Raw genomic sequence first — 21,752 nt, forward strand, 5'->3', positions numbered from 1 at the left:
CCGGGCGCCGGGTCAGCGCCCGGCCGTCTCACACGTGTCTGACTGTGCTCTCTGTTTCACAGCGCTACATGCAGTCGAGTGACGTGGAGCACGCCCAACTGTTTGATCTCATCCAAAGGATGCTCGAGTACGAGCCCACTCAGCGCATCAGCCTGCGGGACGCACTCAGGTAAGGAGATGAAACAGCATGCGTGTGTGGTTATGGGAGGAGTTTTAGAAAGAATTGAGAGATTAACGGAAGCATTGTGCATTTTAGTTGAAAGAGAAAATACCTTTGCCTTGGGCTCTGAATGAAAAAGGAGCTGCAGTCTAATTTCTAAAGGAATGCTAGTGCTAAGCTTTGTGTGATCAACCGTCTAGCACGGCGTAGCGGTAAATACTCGTCCGGCGTCGTTAACATGAAAGAGAGAACCCATGTTCTAACCGCCGACTTAGGTCACTTTCACTAGCCGATGTCCACTCCGAGGTCTCGGCTTAGCCGGACGATTGGGAGTCGCTGCGTCGCACACACGGGAGCCACTATGAACCTTATTTATGGGGCTCCAATCAAATGCGCATTATGCATGCCGCACTATTGCATTACGGCTTCTGGACACACCACCCGCTAATGCGGTCATATAGACGGGTGGCATTTATTCATGAGCATGTGGCGCCGTGTCGCGGTGCTGTTTCGCCCCTGACAGGGGTCACGTCCCGTGTTTGGGTCTCACGTGCTCTCAACATCCGCTGTCCGGGCGCAGACATCCTCTAACCGAACCGTTCGCTCTGTTACAGACATCCGTTCTTCCGCAAGCTGTCGCAGTCGTCCGACGCCAGCCACGACCGCAGTCTCAGCCTGTCGCGGTGAAACGCGGCGCTTTGCGCGCTCAGAAAGCTGTGACTCTCGTGTGCCGCATCGCTGCGGCTGACGGAGCTGCGCGCCCCGTCCGGTCGGGGTCGGGTCAGGTCGGTCGGGTCAGGTCGGGTCAGGTCAGGTCAGACCAGACCGACCTACCACAGAGGCTGTGTGAGCGACGCGGCAGGACAGCCGTGAGACACGCCCGCTACAGTCCAGACCCGGCCACCGCTGACGCAGGAGACGCGTCCGAGCCCGGCCGGAGCCCGTGGGACGCGCGCCAGGCGGCCGGTCCGCCCATCTCGAGCTCGGAGCTCCTTGTGATCCAACAGTGTAGTCATGAACTGCAGTGCCGGCTCGCCCAGTGCGACCGGGCGGGCCTGTGTATGTGTCTGTGGCCGCCACCGGGACAGATGTGGCATTAGTGATGTGTGCGCCGGACCGATGTGATCGACGGTCTCGAAGTTTGTGACTTTCATACAGCCGGCTCCCGTGTTAACACGATGTGACCCAGAGCGTTCCGGCCGGCACCGCGCGCCGGACAGGGGAGACGCGCGCGGCCAGCCGGGACGCGCCTAACCGGTGTACGGATAGCTTAGATCCAATGCAACACTCTGATTATTTATGATCGACTAACCACGGCGGGCGCGCGGTCGGCGGCGGCACGTGTATCACGTGGCGCACGTGCCCCGTGCCGGCGCCGTCTGCCTTCGGTCGGCGCCGAGTGTCCCCGCGCCCCGGATCTCCGGAGCCGGGACAGCCCGCCCTCTAACTCGTGTCAGGTGCCTCGTGGATCTTGTGCGTGTGCGTGTGTGATAAGGTCGGTGCTGAATTTCTACAATATACCTACCACTTACATCGTTGTTATATACGTGCTAAATGATCGGTTAAAACTACCGCGAGCATTTCAAATGAGATAAAGTCACGCTATTGCATGGTTTTACGAGTGTGTATACGTATAGTGTACACTGTACATATAGGATCGGATGCTATCGGTCGGGGATCAGAATGCCGCATACCGTGCTCCACTCAAGAAACTAACCCTCAACTTCCATCACCACGATTAACGAAATAATTTGCACTCACTGAACAATATTTGCATACGTTACCATCTGGTGACTATTGGCACTGCATTCCCTACAAGTTACACCCGACCCATTAAGACACTTCTCACAAATAGATATTTATTATTATGACACAATGAGGGCGACGACACGCCGATAGCAGCGGCGCAGCGGTACAAAGGGTGCGGTCCCCACGCCCTCTCGGAGTTTTCTACCTCTGAGGACACGGGGCACCGCCGAGGCAGGATACGGGTCGACCGCCGCCGCCAAAGCTGGACACCATGCTTCTGATGACGGTGGTTCTGATGACTCTTCCACCGTCTTCCGATGAGGCTTCTGTGTGGAAAGTTCGACCCGTTTGACGAGGGACGATGGCGTCCGCTCCTGGCGGGCGGCGGTGACTGTGCAGGCGGGGGTGGGGCGGGCGGATCCGCCTCACAACACTGGGCTGCCCGGGGCCGAGGCAGTGCCGCCGGGTGCCAGCGTCGGTGGTCTTCGACGGGTCTGAAATGACCTCTTCTGCTGGCGACGAGACACTGCGAACAGTACGGCACGTTCAGACACCCCGTTCTGTCCGTCCTGACCTGATCGACCCGGCCAGAGTCTGGCTCGCCGTTTTCAGTCCACTGAATGGGGAGTTGAGACACACCCATCACTACAATCTGGAGCCGCGCACAGAGCCAGAACATGAACGTAGAGACAGCCGCAGCCCAACAGGTTACAGAAATAACACACAACCACACGCCAGTGAGGATAAAACTCTCACATAGACGGATCATACAGAGATATGGCGCGTTTGTTCACGTCAGGTACGATGCACAATGACTAGCTCACTGCAGTGTTTAGCAAAATTACGGCTTTTTAGATCCATAGTATGCCATCCTAGTATGCAGCATCATATCATTACTTAACATGGCACCCGTTGACAAAAGTACACATACAGCAGAAGCTCTTAGAGGTCACCAAATTCATGAGGCTAATCGAAAATGCGTGCAGGAATGCATGATCCATGACAAGCCAGACCGGACGCGAAGCAAAAAGCAAATAGCAAATACCACGGCGTATGTACAAAGCATCGACTCGACGACCATCGTGTTCACACAGGCTTCCCAAAAAGTTAGTTACGCAAATTTCCTCACAAGCAATAGACAGCTTAACATAAATTCCAAATTAATAGTACACGTCTAGATATATGGCATGTAAGGTGCATGGTCAAATACGGCAGAAAACAGCGTGCATATGGAAAGGCAAAACATAACACGGGTGCAATAATATGCAGCACGATAAAAAAGCATCGTCTGCATAAAACGTTGTAGGTTTTATCAATAAAGGCGATGAGTGAAACATAACCAGCGATCGGTAAACCAAACGTCGCTATATAAAACGTTTCAATAAAACCCTCGAAAAGCAGCAGCCGCATGAACAAAAGCAAGCAATGTGAATATTAAAAAAGCGTATCCCAAAAATATACACCCGAAAGACAAGAATCGCCAGGGATCAACAAAATGCAGCACAGAGGCCTCACAGGGCATGGATCGGAGAGTCGCCAGTCAAAAATCATGGTCGGCGACCAAGTCATTCGTGTGAATCTATGTACAAGCTGGTCTCTGCAGGGCAGGTGGCATTCCAGACGGTTCCCAAAGCAGTCCCCGAAGCAAGTCAGCCTGGTGCAGCGGCAGTGCAGTCGGAATGCTGCTCTTGGTGCCAAGCGAGATGCGAGCTTGGTAGGGTCAGATTGGGACAGGTACCTCAGGCAGCGTACTGGGAGGGAGAGAGAGAGAGAGAGAGAGAGAGAGAGAGAGAGAGAGAGAGAGAGAGAGAGAGAGAGAGAGAGAGAGAGAGAGAGAGAGAGAGAGAGAGAGAGAACGAAACGAGAATGGAAGAGGAGAAACAGAAAGAAAGGGAGAGGGATAAAAGCGGGGGGGGGCAGAAAAAAGAAATGGAGTGAAAGAGAGGAAGGTCGGGAAGAAAGCGGTGAGGGAGACGCTAAGAAAGATACGGAGGGAGAGAGGTGGCCGCTCGGGCCGTCGGCCGGTCTCACAGACTGGCCGGTATCACCTGACCTGAGCGCAGAGTCATCCGCCGCCGGTTCTGCACCATGCCGTACACCACCGAGGCCAGGTTGCGGCGTGTGCTGCCCTGCCGGCTGACGGCCGCCGGGTCCTCGCCCTCCGTCGCCGCCGCCGGACACAGTCGGTGCCGCATGCACGTGCCCGTGTACTCGTTGACGAAGTACGTCTCCATCTGCCCCTTCCCCTTCACCTGGATCACGCCTCGAGACTCGATGGCGAATCCCTGGCACTCCAGGATCTGTGGGAAGAAAGAACGCCGGTCACTTGAAAGGAAAGGGTAAAACTGTAGTGGACTGACTGTTTTTAGACTGACTGTTTTTTTAGTCAGTATCGTGGGAACAAGCACATCTCACAGCGATTCAAATGTGTTAATCGGGAACTTCCATCCGTTTATTTCTATCAATTCTATATGAATCGAATATAAAGGAATCAGCAATGCCTGTCATCATTCATGCAACCTCACAAATGCGGTAAAGGCTCGTCGCCTCGCGACAGTCAATAAAAATGTTGGCGTCTCTGCCCGGCTTCGGAACGATGACATCAGCCGTTGCACCAGACCCAGACGGCTCAATGACAGTCTATAAAGGCTCAATGTCACCAGAGCCAGCCATGGCAACAGTCGTCAGCTTCCCCAGTGGGGAGGGGCCGAGGGAGGGTCAGAGGCGATCAATTGACGCTGTTGTTCCCTGAGATAACAGCCTTAAGGTGGGTAGAGGAAATGGTAAAATTTCATGGGCTATGGACGTCTGCTTAGTTCGTGCAAATTATCGGGTCAAAGTGGGATACACTGGGCAAGGTTAGACTGACGACTTTATTGTCAGAATGGCCCAGATTGGCCAAAGGGATCAGTTGGACTGGATAAGACTGGTTCAAGGACGGGCGCAGCAGCGCAGCCGGTTCAGCCTTTAGACTGCAATCCTTTCAAGACCGAGCGGTGCCATCGTCTGCACGGTATAACGAGCAGTAAGCAGCGTCTATTAGTGGAAACAATTTCCAACGGATGCTGTTAGTTGTTACTTAACTTGATAAAAACATGGTGCTCGGGACAATATAAATTCATGGAGATAACACATTCTCCAGGTTGAGGGCTGGAAAATCAGCTTTGCGCAGCTAAAATAATCGTAGGTGCATATGTTACGGCCGTATAAAAACTCCGTCCATTTGCAAACGGCCTGAATCGCAGCTTTTGTAAGTCTAAAGACGAGGTGCAACACACAGTTTACCTACGTGTTTGTATTTTTACCGGAAGACGATACCTGGAACTGATAATGCGGTATAAAACGGGGATTTTCTTGCACCCATCACAGACTCACCCATTCATGGTGAATGGAAACACCCGGGTCTTTAATCTGACAAAAATTGGGATTATATACCTTCTACCGGAAAAGATGCCACTGATTTACCCTGCAGACATAGCTTTCACTTTTGAGTGCAAGCAACACGAAAAGTGACCTTTCATAAAATGTATCATCAAACGGAAATGAAAACGAAAGAAGACGATCACGAACTACTTCTAGTCTCACACAATATGTAATGCATACTGGAAACCAGATACATAATCCGAGAGGTGCATGATATACACCCATAGCATCCTCATAAGGAGATAAAGTAGGAGAGTTTAATGTTAAAACTGCACTTGAACGAACAAAAGCCGATTGTCGGTCTCTGAGCGCAGACTCAAGCACCTGCAAATGGTCATCAGCTGCGCCCAGCCATCAGTGCTGGCATGAGGAAGTCGACCGCAGAGCATGCAAAGTCACAGTCTCGATGGTATTATACCCAATCTCGGAGAAGGTAGGAGAATGATAGAGATAAGATGCAATGCACTATTATTAAATTACAACGGTAGCACTGCGAAGGATATTCAGCATTTTATCGACGACACATGCCACAATGATCAAAAGAGTGTCAAGTGATTTGAGCTGATGATGTTCAGTTCCAGGTGTAGTCAATGTATGCGCAATCAGGCCGGATCATCCCTAATCATCGGCAAAAAGTCTGGAAACGTTGAACGGCTTGAGGGCTTGCAAAAGGAGCCAGAGCGCCTGTGTCAGTGGCTTTAAAAAGTGCGACATTGCTATAATTTGCGTACTGTGCGTACAACGTTCTAAACTAAGGCTTACCTTATGAGTGAGATGATGGTTTTTCGTAAAAACAACACCTAAGAATGTAAGGCTTACCTTACACACATATTGTTTTGACCCGAAATGACCTGCACCATGGTCTGGGTGACCTGATCTGGCTTGAACCGAGTCAGAGGAGACCTCATCGACCTGCACCCGGGTCTATAGTTATCCTTCACTGACCTGCGCCGGCGTCTAGAGATGACCTTTGACCTGAACTGACCTGCGCCAGCGTCTGGGTGACCTGTATTCGGTCCGCCACGCCGGTGGTTTCCATCCGGCTGGCCTGGTTCACGGTGTCCGACCAGATGTCGAACACGGGCTTCTTGGCGCCGATAACGCCACCTACCAGCGGCCCGCAGCTGGCACCTGGCGGCGAGACCGGGAAACAGCTCAGAGCCGGTCCGACCGATAGGCAGCCAACCGAGACCGGTACCCATAGCGTGGCTGTAAAGTGTAAACGTGGTCAGCTCCTACACGGATATAAGTTAATTGAGGTGATTTCATAGAAGAAAAAAATGCCGTTTTCATGTGTCCAAAGGTTATACCTCCAGCCATTGGCAAGTGTAATATTATCCTACAAAATGTCTACATAGATTATGACTTCATAATTTGCTCTGTCGCAAACTGCAAACACATCCCTCGATGAGCGTTCCACGTAGGTGGTAACATGTCGCCTCGACACAACGACGTAAAAGTGCCACTAACAGAGCACCCCTTACCCCTCCCCCTATCCCATTTTATCCCTACTGGCGCCCAGTTACAGAGCAGAGAGGTTTCCCTCGGCGGCCGAGAGATAATGAAACAACACCAGAAGAAGCCAGGAACAATCAGCCGATCTCAAACCAAGGTTTCAGCCGTAAAGAATGACATACCTACAGCTTCATCTCAGAGAGATGGTAAACCAGCTTGCCCGGGCGCCCGGCAACGGCATACGGGTTTTCAGTCCAAGGGTTTATTGGCAGAGATTTCCTTCATGGAGATGGGACCAATTTGGCGACTATTTTTTAAAGTAAAACATGTGCAATTTGTTTTACTTGGTGACATAAAACATCATGCACACATTGTGCGTAGTAAAAAATGGCATTATAACCTCGTCTTAATTATTGCTGCGAACGGACATCGGCTGGCTCCCATGGATTCATGCCTTGCGGAACAGCATAACGACAGGCGTTTACCACTAGCGCCATCTATAGTTAGTTGTTCAAAGCGTGACTGTGTAAGCCGTTCCGCAAGGCGCAATCGATCGTGCATATCATCCAGCTACCATGCTGCCATTCTCATTTTGAAACATGATGCATCGCTATTTAATAAGCACTCGTTTAACGGGTTTCATAAGAATATGTACATTATACATTGTACATTATACCTATATGTCTCTTTTTCTACAAAAGCGCAGCCGTGACATTTTGAGCTAGGGTAGTTTAGGCGGTGAAAACGTCTACATTGCCAATCAGGGCGACAAATCACAGCATGATAGTAATCAATAGCCTCGTCTATGTCATCATTTATCGAGTGCCTGTCTACCTCGGGGCACCCAACAGCCGCTGTTGATCAAGTTAACGACTCAGTCACCGAGCTTGCAATGAATTCGCTGTCAGATGACAAGCTGGGAGCACAAGTGCAACAATGCAGAGACTCCTTTTAATTACGCATATTGCCCCGATAAGGACGTACCATTGCTACCGAGCATCGCCCCAGCTCCCAGCCAAGCCTCACTGCGGTAGAAATGATGCGAATTATTACCTCTCGTCCTATGCTGAACAGCAGGGACTAACTTAGCTACCTTAATTGTTTATCATATAATGCACTTTGCAAAGTTCTCGCCCAAATGTGAGGCGGAAGTACAAAGCAACTACCGAATTTCAACCGGCATAGGTACACTCTGAAAATATTATGATCATTGTGTAGTAGCAAATCTTGTGAAGCACCACTTCGTCAAAGCGCCCGCACTGGCACACTGCACTGGCAAGTAGTCTGGCTTTGTAACAAATAATGGTCTGAACATAGCAAAGTTTAGCCGAATACAAGGCTCACAAGAAAACACCTTGCGGTCATAGCTCATATGAGGGAAAACTCGCATCCGTGGCATCACTGTGGCTTGTGGAGGCGAGGAGTACGGTCGTTTTTGTGTCACTCCACCGTTATTTAGCGCAGCTGTGACCGATCATTTATCACGGTTCAAATGAAAACAACCTTGATTAAACAAAAGGAAGCAGGAACACTGATGCCTCGGAAGACACCTATAATATGTTTTTATTAAACCGATAGTGGGTTCTATTAGACCCGCCCGGCTTCATAATACAATAGGATAACTCTAGAATAGGAAAGGACATTTTATGTCATGACGGAGAATGGATATCGCAAACGGCGCTATATCGGCATCCAGATTTCGGACATGACAAAGATTGTAACCTCTGGTCCTGCTGTGATACCGTGGGTACAAAGTCAGCACGGGCACACAGGCGCCGAAATAGCTTTCCACCAATATTGCGCATAAATTGCGCCCCTGCTGACGGGAAATATAACTGCGATAAGTCGCATATCGCTTAGTCTGTGGACCCTGCTACATTGAGCGCAAATGTAATGGATGCCTGCGTATAGTAGCTCTGCTGGGCTATGGACCTACACTAGCAAACCTTTGTTATGCTTTGTGCTGGATAATGTTCCCGTAGGAACTGCATGAAATGCAAGAAGAATGTCCGATTTGAAAAGATGTACGTGTTTTGCTGGACACACAATGGATAAAATAGCCCGCTATGCGGAAAGCATTGGTCTTGAACGGTGTGCGGAGTAGTTCGTCATTCATGGCAATGTTCAGCTCCACAACAGCATCCTAAATGTTTCTAGTTACTTTAGCTAAACAAAAACCATTGGAGAACACTAACTGAATGAAAACTTACTTGGCATAATTGTGTGTGCATGCGCCAAGACGCGCATGTGATATTAGACATATGTACTAGCCGATTGAAGTATGGACCTGTGTTAACTGAATAATCACTCACGATTACGTTCCTTATATTTTTAGACTTTGACAAAGTTAAAATCCTAAAAATATGGCACTGACTGCCGGGTCGGCCTTTAGACCGCGTAAAAGGTATCATATATTCCGGCGCCCCCTGACGTTATCAGTTTGCCAGCCTTGGTGGCCTCAAAACAGCTATTTGGTGCTGCAGCACAGCGTTCCTAGCTATGATCGTCTCACTTACCGATCCGCAGCCGAAAATCGTTGAACGAGTGCTTGTTTACCTCCTTCAGTTTAGTTTTCATCTCGATGGCGAAATTGATGAGCGCAGTAAGGTGCATTTGCCGCTCACCACTCTGAAACACGAGATCATCGGTGAAAATAATGTGAAATTCCTAACGCACATCGTTTTACTGAAGTATTGTAAAACAACACAGAAACATACCTTTATTATATAAATATGCAATACAAGAACTATTTTAGTCTGTGCGTACACGTGCACCACATGCTGCAGTAAGCCAGTTGGGTAGAAACTGCTTACCTCCAAGTCAGGATTGAGACCTGACGCAGCCATATATGTGCTGCCAATAGTCTTGATTTTCTCGACGTACACAAAATTATCGCCGTCTAAGAGCTCATCAAAATCAAAAGAGCTTGTATCATCAAAAAGAGCTTGTATTGCATATTATATAAATATGCAATACAAGAACTATTTTAGTCTGTGCGTACACGTGCACCACATGCTGCAGTAAGCCAGTTGGGTAGAAACTGCTTACCTCCAAGTCAGGATTGAGACCTGACGCAGCCATATATGTGCTGCCAATAGTCTTGATTTTCTCGACGTACACAAAATTATCGCCGTCTAAGAGCTCATCAAAATCAACTGCAAAACAAAATGGTCAGAGTCAATCAAGTGATAACGGACACAATTAAGTGGCTATTCCGTGAACAATTGTTGGTAAAATCGCCAGTCATTAGCCGTAACTGTGAAAACACCAAAAGTTGGTATGTGTGTACATCCAGCCGTAGGTGAGAGAATCTAAATATAAAGTCATCAATTTACCGTCAAGCTCCGTCAAATGCCTGATCGGGTCTTGACCCTGCGATTCCCTTTAAAAGTTTACAAGTGGAAACTACGCTTAAAATTGTGTACTACCCAGCCTGCGGATTCTATTTATAACTACGCATAAAAAGTACATCAGCGCAGAACTGCTAATTACACCATGAAAAACATTGATTTCGCAGCTAGCGCGGTACATTACCTATGATTTCATTAAGCACCCGGATACATTCGAGGCCTTTGTTGATGTCCTCGCTGTAGAAGCAATCAAAGTTGGGTATGCTGGCGAACAGCACTCCCACGCAGTCGTATTGCCGCGAGTACAGTTCCTGGTGACAGGTCACGAGGTCAAAGGCCAGCACGCCTACGATACACGGGGATAGGAGTAGTCAGGTCAGACCGAACATAGGGTCTTGGTAGATGAAGTTCACAGTTCGATAGTATTCACTGGTTCAAGACGGTGGACAATGATATCGGTGAAAATACCCAAGGTCATCAAAAAAGTAATGGAAAAACGGTTGCAATGCCTTTAAAAAATGGCAATAATTCAAATAGACGACTCAAGTTATATGACGGCCGACTTGAGTCGGCTCTTCCCGCTTTGAAGCCCCTGGCCAGTGTTTCACGGGGACGGCAGTGACAGTCATGTTCGAACTACATATGTTCGGCACTCACATCTGAACTATGGCATACCTTACAGTGACATGACTCGTGTTTGAACTACGGCGTCGCTCACATTCGTAAAACGGCGTCACTCACACATCACTGTTTGGCGCGTCACTCACGTCTGGACTGCATACAGTGACACTCACATCCAGACTATACAGTCACTCATACCTGGACCATACGGCGAAACTTTTACCCGCACTACGATGTTACTCACGTCCGGACTTCGCTGGGCCGACAGGAAATGGCTGACCACGTGACCCGGCAGTATGTTGTGCAATAGCTGGGCATTGTTCTCACGTGACTCGTTCATAGTCACCAGCTCCTCGTGGACCTGAAAACATTAAGACGAAATAAATTTAAATTTATTATGTAAACATAAGCAATAGTCGTACTGCGACTCATAGCTAAGCTTCAGTCCAGTTGCTGGACTTTGGAGGTTAGCTAAATGCCTATCTTTCAAGTAGAGGTTTATTTTCAATGAGGTGCAGAGATAGTTCAATTTCGCAATTCTCTGAGATGCAAAGATCATAATTTGTTATCTTTGCATCCTTCTGACATGCTTCTGAGATGCAAAGGTAAAGCCTCGAGGGTTCATAGCCAAACATCCAGCGTTCAAGTGATGACCGAACCATATTTATGGTTGTTCTTATGAAACTAATCATACCCGCATAGACCTCGGTATACGGAGGTCTATAAACTAATGAATTAAAAACAAACTTATATCAATCTTTTGTTTATCAATTAACATATTTAAATACAATGATTTAAGTAATTATTAATTTTTTTTATAAATTTAGTCCGAACCTTTTGATGGGAAGGATTCACAAGGACAGAGCCACCGCTAAGCGAAGCTTGTTGCGATGACCCTGCCCTCTACCCTCCAATCGCGCAATTCCGATTCTATGGCAGAATTTAGAGTCCAAAGTTTAACGTGCGCACAAAGCCGCGCACGGCCGGTCCCCTCGCTGACTTCGCCTGGCTACGGCCTGCCACCAACCGCAGCCATACCTGTCAGGAGGCCCATAAATGTCGAGCGCCCGTCGCGCTTCGAACCCGGACTGTCATAACCGGGAACGCGTGCTCTCACCACGCGGAGTCCAACGCTCTAACCAACTGAGCTACGGGACCGGCAATTAATAAACCTCCACATGGAAAGGTATAGGATGATTTATGGCTCACTCGAAGATCGGGTCTTTTTCGCGTGTTCCAGAAAAAGCATCATCCTTATCTTCCACTCGGGGCCATGAAGAATCATTTATATCCCGTATCCGGTACAATACCAAGTAGGCATCCCAGTATACCTCTATCGAGCACGGTAGGCTATCTCTTCGACATATTCCTACCAGGCTAAATTTACCTGCAGAGGCTTAGCTCGCATATACCTACCTACACCACAACTGAGCATTGGCAACTGTTCCCTAGCAATATCAGTGAGTATTACAGACCCGGTAAGCTTAACACGTGTGTGGAAGGAAGATTACTTGGTGAGACGACAGTCGATTGGTAAAAGATTAACAGTCAATCGACATTATATAATGAAAAGGTACGAAGAAATCGAGCATTGCAAGTAGCTAAGTGGGCGAGAAAAGTTACCAGCTGTACCAAGTGAAGAGTAAAATTCAGCTCCGCAACTTGACATGCTTCCGCAATGTGCTTCAACTTATAGCCTCGGCAATTGCACATTCATAATAGCTTCATCACAAGTTTTCACAGCTACAAGCATAATCAAACTTCAAAGTATAACGGTAAACCATGCTATAAATTACATCATTAGCTATGATAGACATAAGCAATTTAAATTATTGCATAAAAAAATCCAACAATGGCTGGAGAAGACCATCCTATCAAAGACAAAGCTCGTAATTTTCCCAATGAAATAAAAACTTAATTATCTCATTTCAAGTTGTCGGAAGTTCATGGAGGTTGAAAATCTTTCGTAGCAGTCTGACACAAATATAGTCAAATACAGACACCCTAAATTCAGAAAGGGTACATTTCTCGTCTTCCATAAGAATGGGATGTATTTCATATCGAATGTATTGTAGCATGCAGAGTGGTAGCGACACACATAACATCACGATGCCATTGTGGGACTAGCAATAAATGCTTGAAATGCCAATGTCGATGTGAAAATCAGGCCTCTGGAGACTAAAACGACCATGCCCACCCACTTAAAACGACCATGCCCACCCACTGAAACTATCACACTGGCCCTAACTCACGCTGGATCGGCTATAAATACTGGAAAATATTGAAAACGGGTGGCTCATAAACATGGATAGCCTGTCAGCGATAGCAGCGAAATGAAACGGACTGGCTGCATTCCATATTAGCTGAAGCCAGTTAGTGCTTTGCCTAGAGCCTATTTTAACCACCCGTCTGATCAGGAAAACAATTGACTGATCCGACCAGCCGTGTAGCTTCGATTGTAAATTGCCTCCACAACTGTCCAGAGATCTGATCGGATCTACGATTGATCGATGGTGACTTGATCTAGCCTTGACATATGGCCTGATCCATGACAGCATCTCGCATAACCCGCAGCCAATTATCGACTCTTCCGGCCTGCCACTACCCCCGTGACCTGACCTGACCTGACTTCACCTTAGTCGTGCGGCGCCAGTACCCAGCATGACCATCAGTCAACAGCCCTCCCAGCCTGGCACCCCCCCCCCCTGACCTGACCTGACCTGACGTGACCTGACCTGACCTGAGCTGACCGACCCCGTGCCGTGCACTGACCTGTCGTTTCCAAAGGAAGTCGACCCGCGCGGTGAGCTCTCCCAGTCGTCCGTGGTAGATGATGATCTCGGCGAATATCACCACCAGCGAGACGATCCGAGTGGTCAGCGTCGACTCCCGCCGCGCGCCCTCGTACCTGATCGCAACGACAGAAGCCCAGTGTCAGGATCAACCGAAATTTTCGTGGACAAAGGGATTGATCAATTACAAGATATGCTTGATTTTCAATGATAATGAGTCTAAGTTAGCAATATGATTGTGCTCGAGTAAAACTGATGCAAAGGAAGATCAGTAGACTAATATCAAGCTTCTAAAAAAATGTTGCCATTACACATCCTGAATCAGAACGATTACTTGCATAGGCGGCGGAACGGGGAGGGCACCGGGGCACCGTGCCCCCCTTTGATTTTGGCATTTTAACATTAGCCCTATGGGCGTTGCATGGAAAGAATGGGACCAAAAGTCGGCAGTGCCCCCCCCCCCTTAATTGAACGTGTTCCGCCGCTACTGATTACTTGGAACGTTAACTGTAATAGGGTCCTCATTAGAAGAACAGGTTGCTATCTTTGTACTATGAAAAGAACGACATATAACCATAAATACTAACTGCATGTCGTAATTTAGACAAGCAGGTTGTTGCTTCGTATCAGTATAAGAAATAAATAGAATAGTTATATCAGTAATGGACCTCCAATTAAGGTTCGCCGTTAGTAACAAGCAGTTAAAAAAAATGCTCAAATTACAAAAAAAAAAACATTCCCTCCTGAAGAAGAAAAAAGACAACAGGCGGTTCTATCAGTCTGTGCAGCTGCTTCTATTTCTGTCTCCCCGCTTAACTCCGCAATACGCTCCGCTATCACAGTTGCTGTAAGAGAGCCCAAATAATCCATCCGAACACCTTGTGGTATAGTTAGGACTCAGTGCTCAGTGCTCAGTACTCACAGTTCGGCGATGAGGAAGACGTCGGAGAAGGCGCCGAGCACCATCAGCACGTACAGCATCACCAGGCCCAGCGTCATCAGCGCCTTCACCTCAAAGTCGAGCCGCAGGAAGGCGCCCAGCGCCACCATCACCAGCAGCCACGTGTGCACGTAATACTCCGGCTCCGGACACGAGGTCACCAGGTCAAACCGGCGGCACTCGCCGGGACCCGCGGCCACAGCCGCCGCCGCCGGGCCCGGCCCGTCGCACGGCCGGCACGTACACACGCAGTACGGTAGGAAGTGAGTTCGTATGAATGCGGCTGTGTCTGGGTCGCTGGCGGGGCCGCAGAGGGCTGCTGCCCAGGCCGCGGGGTCGGCCGAACAGGCGCCGCTCCCGGCAGTCAGTGAGGAGAGGTTCACTTGGAGAGAGGCGGCCCGCGCCGGCTGCAGCACGGTGTCCAGCATCTCAGCGGCGCCGGCAGCCGCAGGGTCCGGGTATGGACCCGCGCAGGACACTTCACATGAAAGCTGCGGGGGAAGGGGGCACAGGTCATCAGCAGAATGAGCTACTCGGCGGGAGAGCTACAGGACACCTTACACAGGTCATCTCACACGAGGGAACTGGTCACCTCATATGATATCTGGCAATAAATGAGAGACTTCAGAGATCTGACAGATACGGCAAACGGTACAGATCAGCACTCAAAATTATATTAGATGGAGAAAGTCGAGACTTCAGAGCATAATCCATCTCACGCGAAGTAAGGAACGGTATTCATCATTAAAGATGTCATGACAAAGCGTTAGACGGTATAATGAATATTTAAAACAAAGAAGTTGAGGCAAGCTCACACCTATGATATCTTACGTCCTTACGATAAAGGAATGGACATCATTGCAAATGTCAGGCGTCATCTATACCTGTCACCGTCACCGTGCCAGTCTTTCTTTTCTGTCTCTGATATCCTCAAGCTCCGCAGTCACAGAAACAGACCATTTCAATTCAACTCTTTTCTCTCCCCGCCGTAGTCGCTCGTCCTGGGTCATTCCTACACGTGCTCATGAATAATCATTACCGCGAGTTTCATCGTACCCCGACCGCCCCTCTGGCGAACACACAGTCCAACTGGTGGTCGTTAGGCACTGAAGCTGGCCCGTTCTGAGCCGACCCAAGTCGTCAGGCTGAGTGGTCAGTGGAGCCGTGCGACTAAAAATCGTCACCTTTCGCGCTGGATGCTGGTGGATAAATGTCTGAAGAGAGTGATAATGAAAACTACTGTGAGTAAAAATAACACACATTTCCTCATTTTGCACGGTTATTGTTGTTTATTCATCACCTCCTGACAAACTTATTGCATATATGTTGCATGAAAATGAATAAAAAGTCGGACCACCGCTACATAAATCAAGCGAGCTGTGCATATAGGCAGTACTGACGAAAACGGATGGCCGTGACCGAGACCGTTCCGTACCGACTGTTCATTACTCTTTGCGCACGCCGGCGATCGGCCCGGGACAGCTTGATCGGCCGCAGACATCGCGACCGACGCGTTCTGTGATAACAGGGCCGGATAGACAGAGAACAGGAATGGATTGAGGGGAGGCCGTACGGGGAGCGAGGTGGCGCGGCTGGGACGGCCCGGAGTGTAGTGGCCAGCGACGTGAAGGGGATGGCTAAAGAGGGGAGCGGGAGGGGTGTGGTATCTATCGCGCCTCAGCGAGAGGGCTCACAGCCGATGCAATCTCCCGTGACGAGCCTTTGTTTGGAGAAGAAGGCACGTCCGCTCGATTCGCCGCCAGTGGTGTCAGAGGGTACCCAAGAGCTCGTCTCCATCCGATCACGGATTCCCCACCACTCGGACAAAGACAGCCGCCGTCGGGGACCAGATCGATTCGCGGCGCCCTCTGAATTTTGCCGCCGGGCGTATCGTGCCTAATGACAGACAGGCTCCACTTGACATTTGACTCGGTCTCGGCCTGCCGGCGGCGGGAGCGACTGTGTCGCCCGCGGCGACGCCTGGAGACGGCTCTGATTGGACGGGGCCGTGACTTATCACCGGACTGACGGGCGGGGTGCGGCCGGGACCACCGCGGCCCCGGGCGGCCCGCCGCGCCCGGCGACACGTGCCGACAGCCGATAGAACGGCCGACGAACCGGTGGTCGGAGTGAGGCGGTGAGATCCAGAAAATACACCAGCGAGAAAAGACAGGACTCTCAAAATACACACTGACGAACGTAGAGAAAATAGAGACACTTGGCCATGATCGATAAATGAATGAATGTTTATCCATTACGAGAAAAGGACAAACCGGAGTTGGTTTCCAAATAAAGCTTACCATAGCAAGTACGGAAGAGGCGGCCATGGTGTATATACAGATGAACGTGAGCAGAAGCCGGTACCTGCGCTCCTGGTTTATCCTCCGCGAGACCTGCCGCACACAGACACACATTCAGCCTGGTAACAAAGACATCTGCAGCACATAGACACACAAACAGCCTGGTAACACGTCTCCAAGCGGACCGGGCTAATCTCTTCCAACGTGAGGTTGAGCGACACTGAAAGCTCGCCCCGTGCTTCGATATAAATTAATCTCAGACCATTTTTCACAGCTGTGTAACATTTTAATTTGTTCCTTCGGTTTCAACCTGATGACTAATCAAGAAGAGTTCGAATTTAAGAAGAGCGAATAGCAAATGCGTGATAGCCACATCACTTGCTGGCACGAAACATTTTCACGCAATGCTTCTTTCAAAGCAGTTAAAGGAACCTTCTTAGTGTCGTTCTACATATTGAACATTCTACCTTCATCACATGTTGTATGTAGAGCGAAATAGATCAGCGGATATGGTCACGTAGGTATGCCGTCAAAGCAACCCCTTTGGCCTCAGCACCTACCTTATAAAGCATGGACTGCTTGTCGGTCAGCTCCTCACCCACAGCCAACAGCATAATGACGCACAGCACAGCGGTGGTGACCACACTCGACACGGATAAATACACTCTGAAACGGAAACGTACCGACGTCAGCGCTAAAGCTCTCCGGGCAGCGAAATTACAGCCGCCCGCAGCGCGGTTTAATGTCTCCAAATCAACGGCACCTCGCAAACATTACCTCGAATGCTCCGGAAATGGAGCACATTGTTCACACTAATTTGAATTCCAACACGAATCAGGACAATGTAAATGCGAGGAAGCTATGCAAACTGGCAAATGCTGCCAATAGTGGATGCCACAATCAAATATGTAAAAACGTCGATGTGGTGAATGTGTGTTCTTTTTTACTACTGACGTGAGAGCCCAACCGAAATAAAGGAACATCAGAAGCGCAAACAAAGACTCTAGCCAGTTTTGATTTAGAAAAAAGTATATGAAGTTCAGCAACTATCCTAAGAAAAGTGCAAAGGGCAACTCTCCTCCCAATATCCCCACGAACAAATGAAAATCCGCCGGAAATACAAAAACATTCATAAGGCATATGACACTCAGGCGGCGATACTCACGTGACTTGCAACGTGAACTGCGTTGTCAAAATAAATATCCATAATACACATGCACAGGTTACACTTGATTTGAAGAGATCTCCTTTGGTGTTCTGATACTGAAAAGAACATACGGTTGCGTAAGGGCACACATTCATCACGGGTGCCTGTATGCTACAAGTTACCAATCCAGATAGACATTAAATATCACGACACTAGCCAATGAGCCCCATATTGCAGGCCCCGGCGAGATTGATTAATTACATCGTTCATGAAGCCAATAACCAATGTCTGATCTATTTCAAAGCCCATACCTACAAATCGTCCATCATATTTCCAGTACGTCTAGCATAAAACTCATTACGCTGTGCAGAGCAGCTATTAAAGCCGAACGTGTCTGAGAACAATCGATCCATTGCGCTATCGCACCACCAGACGAACTCAGCGCTCCTAGGTTCATCACTGGGACGGCGGGTAACTCATTGCTTTTCAGGGCCAGAGATTGGCTGGGGCTGGTCACATGGTGATTATTAATTTCATCAGCATGTAGTCGCAGGCAAATGACCGTTCGCTTGTTAACTAGACATAAAACGGATATAAGGGGGTTACGAATGATGTTTCAAGCGCCCAACTTTAAAACGATTTACAAAGACAGACACCATCAGCCCTTCTATTTTGTTACAATAAAGGTAGTCGCGCTCCATGGAGAAGGGATGGGGGCAAATATTAAACAAATAGCAAATATGAGCGCCAGCCCCGCCATCCATAACATAAAATCATCAATATCCAGCGGTTTCGAACTTATGCAGTCACAAGACAAGACAGCGATATCGTGCAGGAGTCGCGGCTGTGCGCCGGTACAAACCTCCACCTCGTCGCGCTCATCCCTGAAGCGGAGCGAGCAGGACTTCATCTGCAGCCGCCGGTACTGGAGCTGGTTCTCTGCCTCTGCGCTACTGCTCAGAAAACTCTCCAGGTCTTCGTCCTCGTCACCGGCCGTCGTGCCGAACTGAGTCACCTCGCTGGTGGCCTCATCAGCAGGGTCAGCGGTGCAGCCGGACGGTCCCGGCGGGCCCGAGAAACCCTCCACCCACGGCGGACCGGTCCCCATCGATACCTGGTAGAGTGGGAGAGGGAGAAGATTTAGACACGAAAATATAGAGAAGTGAGGAACACTGAGCGGCTAATCCGCAAAAATAAAACAAAAATGTGACAGGCTTTCACGGTGCCACCAAAACTAAATTGACCTGTCCCAAAAAGAAAATAAATAGGACCAACTTATCAATTTGTATGATAAGCTGAATATAATCTGTTCCCGGTCTAAGTATATTAAAACTGACAGCAGTACCTTTTCGTTTGGATATAATTAAAGAAATTCATCCAAAGTGTGATTCCAGTTCAGTAGCTACGTTAGGGTGGCACTAAAACGGGGCTAAAATTTCGTTTTGAGAATTTTCAACGGGACGGGCAGCCAATCTGTTCTACCACCCGAGAAAACGTTGTGTGTAAAACATTTTTGGAAAATATGTTTATTTAGAGGTAGCTCAACCAGGTCAAAGTTCACATTTTCGTGAAAAACACAGCTTTACCGAAATTTTAATTTCCACGTGTATTTCTTATGTTCACAATGACATTGGACGTTGCCAAGACTTTATCGAAACGTTTCAGCACCTAAATCTCAGATATACAGGTACATATGAGGTACATAATTCTTTTGAAGGTATGCATAACTTACAGCATAACTCCATGAAAAGAGAAAGCGGTATCATCCGCAATCAGCCAACACTTGTACACATTATTCGTCGGCTAGTCTTGCCTACTTAGAAATTACGATCGCCTTGCGTATGTCAGAATGCTTGCGTCTTTGCTCCTCGACGACCTACATGAGGAGCTGCTGTTAGTCTTTATCCTTCGTGGGGGTCAGATCGATTTCCTGGCCACAACAAAATGCCTCGTTCCGCGAAGTCTTTTTTTTTTTTAAATATTTTTGTTGCCCAACCCGGGCTTTTATCGTTAGTAGCACACATTCATACTGGGTTAGTACACTATATACACGGCAGTGGTACGAAGCGTTTTCGGCACCCACTACGCGGGACAGCCTTGACCGCACGCTTCCTGTCACGCACCCCAGGTGGCACCGCACTGGTGCGCACGCTGGGGCTATCCCGATTTCTCGGGCCCGGCAGGTCAGAGGGCTGCTCCGGGACATGAAGCGAGGCCGTGCCCTCGGGACATGTCACCGGACCGAAGGATCTGTTTAAAGGCGGATCAGGCCCGTGTACCTGCGGCCGGGGGCGCTGGCTGGCACAGCGGTAATCCCCACGACCGAGCGAACACTCCCCAGTTACTGCCATCTCCTGGGTAGGAGCCGGCCGAGGAAAACGCTGCCAGAGGTCAGCTTTGATCCAAGGACCTCCCACGCCAAACGTGAACGCACTTGCCAACTGCGCCACAGGGGTGGTCGTTCCGCGAAGTCGTTGAGGCGTGAAGAGACCTCATGTAGCGCATGGCGCCGTTGTAGAATGGTTGACCTCCCAAAGAATCGGATCCTTCAAGAGGAAATCGGTGTCCATACCGAGGATGCTGAAGAAGCTTGTGAAGCCAGTTGTGATATGACGAAGTCTTCCGTGGACTTGCTAGACACTGAACTGAAGCTATAGTAGAGGTGTACCACCGAGGACAGTGATGGCCAGCTCCAGCATCTCACGGTTGTTGCGTGAATGCTGGCGGCCAAGGATATACGACCGAACTGTGCAAGAGCATCACGCGGGTTGTGGAGGTGGGACATGTCACAGTTTTTGAAGGTTTATGGCTTCGTTCCATCTAGACGCCCACTTTTTATGGAAACGCTTAAGCAAAACAACGTCCGGGCCGCTGGACGGGCCGAGGCAGGCTGAAAGTGTCTTTGAACAAACTCGTAAATGTCGTGGCAAGTCAGATGGAGCAAGCCCTGCTCGAGCCGCTGCTCGATGATCGTGCAGGCTCCTGCATTGAGGCTGGTGTTCGATGCACTTGTGTCAAAACTGAGCGCTTTCACTCAATCCTTCAACTCTCACTCATCGAGGGATTCTAGAACAGCGTTTGTTGCGGCCTGTCAATTTGAGCCTGGCTAGCGAAAAATGTTCTGAAATGGCTTAGCAAAACACAACTTATCTTTTTCACGTGCACGTCCTCTCCCTGACATCACGAAGACACGGAGACCTGCCCTGTGGCCGTACACTGGCAGTGTCCCCCTGCGCATCAGTAACCGGGAATACATGAGCAGAGTAAATGCGTTTTACAAACGGATCACTATAGGTACTCAGCGAAGAAAAAACCATTCCTGATACGCATTTATTCGCTCATGTAACCCCGGTAAGTGCTAGCAGTCTCGTGACCCTTCCCAACCATCGTACTACGGAGAAGAGCTGAAGTTACGCGCCTGGCAGCGGGCTACCGTCACCGAACAAAATAAGCTAAACTACGCTGAACGGTCATTGGTTGAATCACGCATTGCGTCACAGCGCGTTTGCGGCGAGACACACTGTGGTTATGAAACAAATAGGAAGGCATCAATCATTCATGTAAACGTGTTATGGCTCAAATATGACAATGCTTGGAAAGGCGCGACACACATCTGAATCCCCGTTCACAATATACATTTTGTCAATATGTGCCAAGTATGACCCCATTGAGCTACCTCTAAATATAAATATTTTTTGATAAAATTTCATACAGATCATTTTTTCGTGAGGTAGAACAATATGGCAACCCGTCCCGGTCGAAATTAAATAAGTCGAAATTAAGTGCCACCCTAAGCTACGTTCAGCAGCTATCGC

At 49.0% G+C, this 21,752-nt stretch overlaps 2 protein-coding genes across 3 annotated transcripts in view; one reads left to right on the forward strand and one right to left on the reverse strand.

Annotated features, from left to right (window-relative positions):
* Positions 1–1,691, forward strand: part of LOC122394327 (dual specificity protein kinase CLK2-like) — a 44,346-nt gene extending 42,655 nt beyond the window's left edge. For both annotated transcript variants that reach the window (XM_043391112.1, XM_043391111.1), the window contains 2 exons: positions 63–169; positions 775–1,691. In XM_043391112.1, the coding sequence (XP_043247047.1) occupies positions 63–169; positions 775–847 (180 nt within the window). In that variant the 3' untranslated portion in view covers positions 848–1,691. The remainder of the gene's footprint in view (positions 1–62; positions 170–774) is intronic.
* Positions 1,692–2,002: 311 nt separating this feature from the next.
* Positions 2,003–21,752, reverse strand: part of LOC122394326 (adenylyl cyclase 78C-like) — a 68,214-nt gene continuing 48,464 nt past the window's right edge. Inside the window, exons 11-23 of the mRNA XM_043391110.1 lie at positions 18,800–19,051; positions 17,956–18,053; positions 17,351–17,456; positions 16,791–16,883; positions 14,473–14,981; positions 13,531–13,666; positions 11,003–11,119; positions 10,322–10,448; positions 9,836–9,942; positions 9,304–9,415; positions 6,318–6,463; positions 3,963–4,209; positions 2,003–2,435 (exon numbers count right to left, since the gene is read on the reverse strand). Of these exons, the coding sequence (XP_043247045.1) occupies positions 2,335–2,435; positions 3,963–4,209; positions 6,318–6,463; positions 9,304–9,415; positions 9,836–9,942; positions 10,322–10,448; positions 11,003–11,119; positions 13,531–13,666; positions 14,473–14,981; positions 16,791–16,883; positions 17,351–17,456; positions 17,956–18,053; positions 18,800–19,051 (2,151 nt within the window). The 3' untranslated portion in view covers positions 2,003–2,334. The remainder of the gene's footprint in view (positions 2,436–3,962; positions 4,210–6,317; positions 6,464–9,303; positions 9,416–9,835; positions 9,943–10,321; positions 10,449–11,002; positions 11,120–13,530; positions 13,667–14,472; positions 14,982–16,790; positions 16,884–17,350; positions 17,457–17,955; positions 18,054–18,799; positions 19,052–21,752) is intronic.

The sequence above is a fragment of the Amphibalanus amphitrite genome, unplaced genomic scaffold (assembly GCF_019059575.1).
Source record: "Amphibalanus amphitrite isolate SeventyFive unplaced genomic scaffold, NRLGWU_Aamphi_draft 000585F_arrow, whole genome shotgun sequence".
Taxonomy (NCBI): Eukaryota; Metazoa; Arthropoda; class Thecostraca; order Balanomorpha; family Balanidae; genus Amphibalanus; species Amphibalanus amphitrite.